This window comes from Saccostrea cucullata, unplaced genomic scaffold (assembly GCF_032062105.1).
Source record: "Saccostrea cucullata isolate Sc308-1 unplaced genomic scaffold, CSIRO_AGI_Scuc_v1 ctg17738, whole genome shotgun sequence".
NCBI classification, from domain to species: Eukaryota; Metazoa; Mollusca; class Bivalvia; order Ostreida; family Ostreidae; genus Saccostrea; species Saccostrea cuccullata.
In genome coordinates, this window is record NW_026933939.1 from 1 (window position 1) to 11115 (window position 11115).

The following is an 11115-nucleotide window of genomic DNA, read 5'->3' on the forward strand; positions in this document are numbered from 1 at the left end:
TCATGGGGGTCAATAAATTGAAATCAAATCAAGGCCTCTAAGGATAGAGTGTGCTCACAGTAGGAGGTCAAAGTATTAAAAAGGTCAAATTGTAACAGAAATATCAAGTGAAAATCATAAAAATATGATTTTTGATTAAAAATATTGATATGCAAACATCCTTGCGGGCATCAAGTTGGAATGTCTCGCAAATGACTCAATATGTACTTCATCAGTGCAAATATTAAATATCAATGCGGAAATGAGTATCAATATTTTATTCCCTTTTTCAATATCATGATTTTCATTAAAATTCTTTCAAATACAATTCATCTTTAACAAATGTCATGCAGGCCATTATATAGTAATGCCATGGCTTACACAGCATATCACATCAATAAATACATGTACCTGTTCTACCATAAAAACAAAATGGAGTGAAAAATTTGTGGTAATCACACACACCAGAAACGATTAACGACATTTTTGTTTTTCAGTAGACGTTAGTGACGTAGTCCTCCACTTGGTAAAGTTCATACGCGTGATTCTCCTCGTGATTCTCGTCTCGGAGGAGAGCAATGTAATCAATCTCGAGGTGGAACGGGCCATCAACATTGTCCATCAGATTTATACAGAAGAATCCCACTTCATTCAGATCCATAGGGGATTGCTTATCTTGTACTGTACCCTTGTGGCTTAAGTAAAACTTGCTGAATGGAATCTGAAATTGAAAAAAGACAGAAATGATGTAAAATAAAAATACTCCTAAACAGTGTTAAGTGCTGTTTCCATCATTTAAAAAACATTTTGCTACTATGAACTTGAAAAGATGTTGAGGGTAGTAAATTAGTCATAAACATAAACAAGAGGCCCAGGGGCCACAGCGCTCACCTGAGCACATTGGCTAGAAAAAAAAGCACATATCAGATCAGAACTGAAAGTTTACTGGGGGGGGGGGGGGCTTGAATTTTAACCCTCCAAGGGGTCATGATTTGAAAAAAAATAGAATCTACACTGCCTGAGGATGATTCCATTTAAATAGAACCAGAAGTCTCTGTCGAGACTGAAGCTCTACTGGTTTGAACTTATAGCAAAGGAAGAGAAAGTACTTAAGCAGCTGGGATTTGAAACTTTATAAACAGCATTAAATAGAATAATGATCGTTGATAAAGTCTCTTTATGTTCTTAGTGTAGTCTACTTGTGTGCCAAGTTATACTGAAATCAGACCAAAACTGTAGGAGGAGTAGCATTTTGAAACAATTTTACAGACATTTCTATTTTTAGTAACCACGGCAACACCGTTCATCAAAATTAAAATTCAATATACAGAATTATGTATCTTAGAGTATTCTACTTGTGTGCCAAGTTATATTGAAATCAGACCAAAACTGTAGGAGGAGTGGCATTTTGAAACAATTTTACAGATATTTCTATTTTTAGTAACACGACAACACCATTCATTGAAATCAAAAACCGATACACAGAATTATGTATCTTAGTGTATTCTACTTGCGTGCCAAGTTATACTGAAATCAGACCAAAACTGTAGGAGGAGTAGCATTTTGAAAGAATTTCACAGAAATTTCTATTTTTAGTAACCACGGCAACACCGTTCATCAAAATCAAAAACCGATACACAGAATTATGTAACTTAGTGTATTCTACTTGTTTGCCAACTTATACTGAAATCAGATCAAAACTGTAGGAGGAGTAGCATTTTGAAAGAATTTCACAGAAATTTCTATTTTTAGTAACCACGGCAACACCGTTCATCGAAATCAAAAACCGATATACAGAATTATGTATCTTAGTGTAGTCTACTTGTGTGCCAAGTTATATTGAAATCAGACCAAAACTGTAGGAGGAGTAGCATTTTGAAAGAATTTCACAGAAATTTCTATTTTTAGTAACCACGGCAACACCGTTCATCGAAATCAAAAACCGATACACAGATTTATGTATCTTAGTGTAGTCTACTTGTGTGCCAAGTTATATTGAAATCAGACCAAAACTGTAGGAGAAGTAGCATTTTGAAAAATTGTTTACAGACAGACGGACAGACAGACGGACAGACGGACGGACGCCGGACGCATTACTATCGCATAAGCTCTTCTGGTCTCTGACCAGTAGAGCTAAAAATATCACTAATCATGGCTTTGAAGTACTTGAAAAGAAGATTTTAAAAGATTTCCCTATATATCCCTATGGTAAATTTTGGTCGGCCATTTTGGCCCCACCCTAGCGCCAGGGGTCATGATTTGAACAATTTTGAATCTACACTACCTGAAGATGATTCCACATGGGTTTCATCTTTCCTGACCCAGTGGTTATTGAGAAGAAGATTTTAAAAGATTTTTCCTATATATTCCTATGTAACACTTTGGTCGGCCATTTTGGCCCCACCCTAGCCCCAGGGGTCATGATTTGAACAAACTTGAATCTACACTACCTGAGGATAATTCCACACGGGTTTCATCTTTCCTGGCCCAGTGGTTCTTGAGAAGAAGATTTTTAAAGATTTTTTCCTATATATTCCTATGTAGAACTTTGGTCGGCCATTTTGGCCCCACCCTAGCCCCGGGGGTCATGATATGAACAAACTTGAATCTACACTAGCTGAGAATGATTCAACATGAGTGTCATCTTTCCTGGCACAGTGGTTCTTGAGAATAAGATTTTTAAAGATTTTTCCTATATATTCCTATGTTAAACTTTGGTCGGCCATTTTGGCCCCACCCTAGCCCCGGGGGTCATGATTTGAACAAACTTGAATCTACACTACCTGAGGATGATTCCATATGAGTTTCATCTTTCCTGGCCCAGTGGTTCTTGAGAAGAAGATTTTTTTAAAATGCCATTAATTTTTCTCCAATTCATAATTATCTCCCCTTTGAAAAGGGCATGGCCCTTCATTTGAACAAACTTGAATTCCCTTTACCCAAGGATACTTTGTAGCAAGTTTGGTTGAAATTGGCCAAGTGGTTCTTGAGAAGAAGATGAAAATGTGAAAAGTTTACAACGACAACGACGACGACGACAACAACGACAGACAACGGACATATTTTGATCAGAAAAGCTCACTTGAGCCTTCGGCTCAGGTGAGCTAAAAAAAGACAAATTAGTGATTTCAAGTGAAAATATTAAGGTATCCAGTAATTGGGAGGTACTACCTTAACTATTCGGGAGGTACTACCTTAACAATTTGCCAGTATGGACCTCCTCGGGTAAACATGGGATAGTGGTACTGGTCATTAGCGGTCAGTCCCATCGTAAAGTCCACCACGCCCGTCCTCTTATAATTCGTCTGTAAGCCCAGACCATACGCACGTCCATCTCCCCTCATACGTATCACAAGGTGGGTAAAGTCGGACCAGTCGTAGTTCATACGCATTGTCTACAAGTACATTTATAGGAAATACATATGCACTGAAAAAAATAAGTCAATTTATTAATTAAAAAAACCTCCAATGATTGTATACCCCTTTTCAGAAAATGCATGCAAAGGCATACAGGTAATAAATACTGTCAGACTCTGTATTGACAGGTGTGTTTAATTAATTGGGAAGAATAAATACTACACCTGTACCTGACCTACAATGGTGATATTATGAATACTGTACTGACTTACAATGGTGATACCATACCTGACAAACAGGACTTCTGAGTTGACAGTAACCTGCCCTGGTTTGCTCTCCATCTTTTGGCACTTCTGTGTTCAAGTTTCCGTAAAACAGGGCCCTCTTATTTCTACTGAGAGCCAGATATGCTCGACTGAACCCCTGCTTGTTATCGGAGTCTGTTGTCACAATCCAGTCATTCAACTTATCCTCACTGTCAAATTTCCAGAAGTAATCATATTCACCATGAAGCACTACGAGTTTATTTTTACAGGAAAGCGTTTCTTTGATTGACCTGTCTATTTTCCTGAGTGCTCTTGGAATGTTGTCCTTAAGCCACTTAGCTCTCTCACTATCTGTCTTTCCCCGAAACTGAGGTCTTCCTTGAAAATCTATAGAGATTGTTCTTTTACCCAAATTTTCGAACGATGGGAGAGGATGAACAAAATCTCGTCTGCACAGTTGACAGAAGGAATGCCTCAGAAACATGTTTTATTTCTTTATACCACACCTGAGTAGATATATATACAAATTATACTTGTCATATATTTTTTTATATCAATTGTTGTTGTCTGTAAGAATTTTTTTTTTACTATATATATACTGTAGCTGTTTTAAGTAAACTAGGTATTTCCCATGAACTATATTGATATTTTCAAAATTAGTACATATGTACTTAGGAATCATTTTCAAGAATCATAAAACACGAACTGCTCATTAATTCAATTAGGCATGAAAGGCACCACTCTGAACAATCACTTTACTGTAGTCTAGATAGATACTTTTGTTTTACATAAATATTTCATTTAGCGATTCAAAAACAAACTTTATTCGGCTGCATGAACAAGAAGGTGTGGACATCTAATCATTGTATGACGTCACTTATCTTACAAGGAAGTACGACCGCCGGTAAATTGTTACATACCCAAACACCCCAGGGCCTAGGGACGATGTCACATTTCTCACACCCGAATGTCCTCTGCATGTCAGTATCCCGAACCCGAGCCTACGGCGTTTTCGTAAAACAAGCATTGATTCTTTGGAATAAGAGAAAAATAACATAATTAAGTTTAAATTTTAAAAAATACAGGAATAGAAAGTTGCATCATTTCACATATATTAAAAGTTTGTCCTGTAAACAAAATATTATCGGGATCGACATTTGGATATTCATCGCTGCCTTATTTCCGGTTCTTCCTGGAATGTCCAGTGTTGAATACTTTTGACAGCTGTTTTTCTTGTAAATATTCAAAACAATGGGCAGTAGGGCATCTATCCAGCTTCAGGAAACTGAATTAAATGAAATTCAGTCAGAAACTGGCTGTAAGTATTATGTGTCGGCTAAAAAAATACACGTAATTCATACAAAACCTTTTTTTTTTTATCAACTAGTTACTATTTTCAGGGACCTATATACTAACATATAGGTCCCTGCTGTTTTATAATGTTTTGTAACGAAGATTTTTCTCAGTTCATTTATTTATATGTACACAGCCTATACTTATCTTTTCTATTTTTGCAGTTTCACACAATCAGATTGTACGTCTGTATAGTCGATTTACAAGTCTGGATAAAGGAGCTATAGGATGCTTGAGGTAAAGTTTGAATAACAACACTCTAGATAAGAAGTTGGATTTGTGTTTAAGTTATGTATTGATGAAGAACCTTCAAGAAAATGAAAAACTGCCTTAAATGCAATCATTTTGACAGGTGGAAAGTTTGTTAGTTTCCTTATTGAAAATTTGGGAATTTACAAATGAATGTTGATGTTACTTTTCATGTTTCTCTTTAACGATAACTAGTGAAAGAATTGAAGACAAAGATGATAATTATTTATATGTTAATTTTGTTTTGTACATTTTTGACACTCGCAGTATTGAGTAAATTTATCTTTGATCAAAGTTTAATAAAAGTAATCAGCTCTACTCAGGTTGTAGGATGAAATCAAAATAAACCATTATTTTATGCTATAATACTAATGCTTCATTGTTTATTTCATTTTTTCATGTTTGTGCAGCCGTGAAGATTTTCTGAGGATTCCCGAGTTAGCTATAAATCCACTCGGAGACCGAATCGTTCATGCATTCTTCACAGAAAGGTAAAATACTGTAGACATATTTTTTTCTGTGTGGGATTAATTTCCATTATGTACACTAACACAATTTTTCTGTGGAAATTTCTCACAGCATAATAAAGATTCATTAAGGACGTATCCAATATAATGACAATCCAAGATATCCGTGTAATCTCATACCTGTGGATTGAATAGAAATTTTGTTTTCGCGGAATTATGACCGTGTAGAATTAAGTACTGAAGACGTACTTTTTCCACGGGGTCATAATTCCGCGGAATCTCAATTTCTTTTTAATCCGCGGGTAGAAAATTACGCTGATTTCTTAGACTATCTCTATATGCCTTAACTTTATTTTAAGTACACTTGGACAAATTTCCGCGGAGAATTTGTGACCGCGTACATAGCGTAAATTAATACCACGCAGAAAAAAGTACTTCTACAGTAATTTTACAGTAATGTAGCAAAATGAGAGAAAAGAAACAACAGTTAGTGTAAACTTTGTATATTTCATAGAACTTTTTGGTAAGAACCAAGATCTTAAAATTATCATAGTGTAATCAATGTTTACTTTTGTTTTCAGTAACAATGAGACGGTCAACTTCAGACAATTCATGAGAGTTTTAGCGAGATTCAGGCCAACTAAGTCAAACCAGAACAAAAATAAACTGAATACCAGGGAGGAGAAACTGAAATGTGTGTATTACAAGAGTTTGATTCTAAGTAGTGTGATGACAGTAGTTTAAAAAAAGATATCCTTTATAGTATGTATAGGCTATAGCAAACAAAAAACATTTTACGAATAGAACCTTTAGGAACTGAATATTGAGGAACAGGTAGTCAGGTAGATTTAAAGTACACAGCTTATTTTCTTTCTGATTGATAGTATGGATAAAAAGGTTAGTCTGCAGCTGATAAATTGACTTCATTTTAAAATTAAGATATCTGAAGGTGATAGAAGATCAGCTTAAGAATATTGACACACCAATTTTAAAATACTACGGATAGGGTCATACAGTAGTGTATTCTTGTGCGAATTAATATAGGCAAATAAACAAAGCAGTCTTAATCAAACAGTTATGAGAGACCTTCGAAGAAAAATTAGATCTGTTACAGTACAGTGTAGTTGCTAATCTGAAAAATTGTTATGGAATCCAGATGCTATTCCACTACCCACATCTTTTATAGCAGTGAGCTGCATATCTTCAGCTGCTTCTTCAGAAGCTATATATTTTGAAATAAGCATACAATGTATTTATAAACATTTTACGTTTTTCATCATTATAATTTGCTTCTGTATGATATTTTAATACATTTCAGTTGCTTTCCGAATGTATGATCTGGATGGTGATGACAAAATTTCCAAGGATGAGTTACTGTCTGTGTTACATATGATGGTGGGAGCTAACATTTCCGAGGAGCAGGTAAAGAATAGGAATTATATTTTATATGTACCTTTCTATCGACACAGTGGTATGTTTTGACGTTAATTGTTTTTTTTATGTTTTATAGCTGGGGAGTATCGCGGAGAGGACAATCAGTGAGGCCGACATTGACGGGGACAACCAGATCTCTTTTGAAGAGTTTGTACAGGTATAAACTCTTCAAAATATATGCATGTTTACAATATATACTGTAATATTTTTAGTTTATAGAAATGTAAATTTATTCACTTTAACTTTACAGGCAATGGAGCGAGTGGACGTTGAACAAAAGATGAGCATCCGATTCCTACACTAAGTGTACATGTCTGTTTTGTGAATGATGTGATATTCTGGTCATGCTATCTTCATGAATACTATATTTGATAACTACAAAATAGATTTACATGTACAAAAAATTTCAGAATGTTTGAATTTTACTTTTTTTGTACAGATTCTCTATTTTGAAATATTTTTGTGAAACACTTACTGAAATTCTTTTCAAGTATAAATTATTAAGAAATATTGGTACCGATATTAAGATGACACGAGTCAATCTTAAAAGTTAAAGATTCATATATAGACAAAATATGGCAGACAGTGATGAGTCTTATTCCTCACAATAAATACTCTGTCGTTGAAATCCTGACATAAAATACTGCCACGCACCACCACCACACACACAATTGTCAAATATTTGTTTATTATACACACTTGTCTTTGTGTTTCAAAAGAATGATTTGATGTTTTTGCTGACTTTTTTGCAAATATGGAATGAAATGACACAAAATATATGTATTATGAATTTATGAAACTTCCTGACATTAATTGCACAAATGTAAAATTATGTAATTCATTTGATTATAAAAATTAAGTAGATGATACACCTTATATTTTATTTTATGTATGTTCATCACCAACCCCCCCCCCCCCCCCCCCAAGTTTTTATTACAATGAAGCATGTTTTACAGTTTGCAACATCTATGACTTACTGTTGTTTATCTTTGAAGCTATAGTGGATATAATAATAATAATGAAGTTTAAAATCAAAACTTGTGAACCTGCTGTATCATAATACTGTTTTAAGTAATTAAGAATATTGTTATTAACAATATTGACCTAATTTAGAGAATCTGCATTGCATTGTTGATACTACATCAGTACATATACATATACAGTGGACCTTCAGATATCTGGACGCCAGATATCCGGATGCTTCAGTTTCGGGACAATTTTTCATCAGAACAGAATTTTTGGGAGTTGAACTATGTTCAATCTCCCTTGGTCATCACGCATTTAACATATGCTTCAAATATCTGGCCAAATTGACTAAGAACCAAAGTGTCCAGATAAATGAGGCTCCACTGTATGTATATCTTGTTCACAAAGGAAGGAGTTTAGTTTAGTAGCAGAAATTGTAATATGTACACATTTTGTTCTCGAGTTCTGGTAATCTTTTCATATTTCCTTTGTTTTCCCTCACTGTTCTTTCAAGAATCCAATACATGTAATTAATAACATTATAATAAAATTCCTGATTTTCTAATATCTTGAACATCTTTCTGCAAAATAACCATAGTAGTGGTGCTAAAGTAATAAATCTGTTCATGTACAGACACAGAATTTAGCCATATTCTAGGTAGAAACTTGATCTTACTTATTATGTGAGTTAGTTGTTATTTTTAACACATATTCCAGAGTATTTAATATATTTGTTGATTGTATGCTGATTGTTATACTGTTTTATATTTATTATTAATAACTTAATGCCATATTTAATCAACAAGCTACTTGCAAATGAAGAGTGATTTTTTTTAAAGATGTAAACTTGTTGAAGCAGAGTCTTTAGCTAGCAAAATAAAAATCATAAACACAAATTTTATCCGTTTCCTTATTCAAAACAAATGTTAGAGTATGTTTTAATGGGAAGAGGACATTTTATGTGTAATTTAACAAGTCAAAAGAGAATTTAAAACACATGACCAGGGTTCCATATCTTAAGTGCTCTACCAGATGTTTTACTTGGCCATTGTGAATAGGCTAACCTGAGCATCACATTTCTGTCTCTTTGAATGTCCTTGCCTCAGTCCTACCCCAAATTCACCAAGTTACAGAGTTCTCTCCCAGAAGGAAGACTAAATTGAGCTTGTTTGATTCATGTGCATTTTTTTAATAGTTGTGTCCTATTGACTAAGCCTGAACCAGTTGGGTTTCAACCAAACTTGGCATAAAGCATGTTTAAAGGGAATTTATTCTAATTATGTCATATTCCGTAAAGGAGGTACTTGACAAATGTATGGCTGGATCAGAAATTGAACCCAGGACCCCTACATCAACTCGGGACAAATTCCCCTGCCCGAACCATTACATTCCTCCCTCCTCAAACTGTCTTGACCTCTAAAGACACAAACCAAGTTCTGGTTAGCCCCATGCAGGACTTTAATCTGGAAGTCCAGGGGGTGATTGACACCAAATCGTGTAACAGGAAAGGAGATTATGACTTGAGCTGGTCGTGAATCAAACCCGGAACCCCTACATCAATAGTCAGGAGCTCTACCGACTGAGCTATCCATGCTGATATCCACCGCCCAAACAGATACTGAATGTTATTTGCTGATATTAAGTAAATAATTCAACTTTTTTATTAATCAAGTTTTACTTATCAAATGAGTGTGAACACTTTTATGGGGATAATAAATAAATAAGGCTTATTATCTCACCAATCAGTATTTCAATAAAACTTTAAACAAACAAAAGCAGATATAAATTCAATTCCTCAGTAATTGTCAATTTATTAAGCATTTACAACAATTCAGGTAATAAATAATGTCCATAGTAACAACACTAATATCACAAACAATGAAGGGCACCTTGCAGTCGCAGCACAGTTAAGGTTACAAAAAGGAGGCGGAGCCTAATTTGTACGGGAAAACTTGACTATGACATCATACACAATATACGTCATAAAACATTTCTTTAAAATGCCACAAAATGAGTTTATCTGCTAATTTAACCAGTAAGAAATCATCAAACTACATAAAAACTTACTACAGCGTGTTGTTTTGTCGTTAGTTAAATCCCACATAACAAGTTATAAACAAGTCACTGATCGCAATACACTTGTCAATATGACGTCATTTCTTACAACGTGACGTAGTTTGTATGCAGTGAGACACAGATCAAGTAATATTTTCTCAACAAAATATGTATTTTCTAATTAAATAAAATATTATTTACAGATATTCTATGGGCCAATAACTTGAATTTAATGTCTTCTTCGCTATTTTAATAATATATTTCCTGTACATTACGTATTTAATTAATACTGCCGTATATTTGTATGCAAGTACATCGGAGGGTAATGTGGGGGGTCTTTATAAATCGATCTAGTGCAAGGGCATACACTCTATGGATCAAAGTAAGCTTTTACATTTCAACTATAGAACTATTAAGGTATCTGAAAAGTGCTGCGATCCTGATTTAATCTTAAAAACAATTTATTTATATCAATATTTCATGCCGCTGACCAGCAAAAAATATAGCATTCGGTCATACAAGTATAATTTTAACAATGAAATTGCAGAATAAAGACAGGATCGCAGCACTTTTTAGAAACTACAATACCCGTTGAAAATATTTATATACTTAACTTGGAAATTTATCTTTGTTATGCCCTTGCACTGGTGACATTTATATGTATCATCAATACTTCAAGTCAATGTGCTAAAATCGCGTGACTGCCGCATCACGTGACTAGTCTAAATATAAAATATAATCGTCCTCGATATGTAGTTATTAATCATAATTACAATTATCCGATATAAATAATGTACTAAAAATAATCGCCATCCCGATTATGAATACATTTTTAAATACAAAATTTAGTCGATATTTCCATTGCGCACCTTAACTGTACTGCGGTGCCAACTCAGGCATAAAATCTCCATACAACCACAGGCAGAAACATTTACTCATCTCCGTAAAACCAGGCACCAAACACACATATCAAGGATGAGATGATAAGT

The 11115-nt window shown here is 34.4% G+C and overlaps 2 protein-coding genes across 2 annotated transcripts; one reads left to right on the forward strand and one right to left on the reverse strand.

Annotated features, from left to right (window-relative positions):
• Window positions 1-272: 272 nt before the first annotated feature.
• LOC134239673 (complex I intermediate-associated protein 30, mitochondrial-like) lies at window positions 273-4632 on the reverse strand. Its single transcript, XM_062721837.1, has 4 exons — window positions 4523-4632; window positions 3625-4108; window positions 3174-3374; window positions 273-700 (listed from the first exon to the last, which is right to left on the reverse strand). Exons 2-4 carry the CDS (start codon window positions 4084-4086, stop codon window positions 473-475), a joined length of 891 nt encoding a protein of 296 aa, XP_062577821.1. The 5' UTR covers window positions 4087-4108; window positions 4523-4632; the 3' UTR covers window positions 273-472.
• Window positions 4633-4760: 128 nt separating this feature from the next.
• On the forward strand, window positions 4761-7488 carry LOC134239674 (calcineurin B homologous protein 1-like). Its single transcript, XM_062721838.1, has 7 exons — window positions 4761-4920; window positions 5120-5192; window positions 5615-5695; window positions 6253-6365; window positions 6990-7093; window positions 7182-7262; window positions 7356-7488. The coding sequence occupies exons 1-7, from the start codon at window positions 4854-4856 to the stop codon at window positions 7407-7409; spliced, it is 573 nt and encodes a 190-aa protein (XP_062577822.1). The 5' UTR covers window positions 4761-4853; the 3' UTR covers window positions 7410-7488.
• The last annotated feature ends 3627 nt before the right edge of the window (window positions 7489-11115 follow it).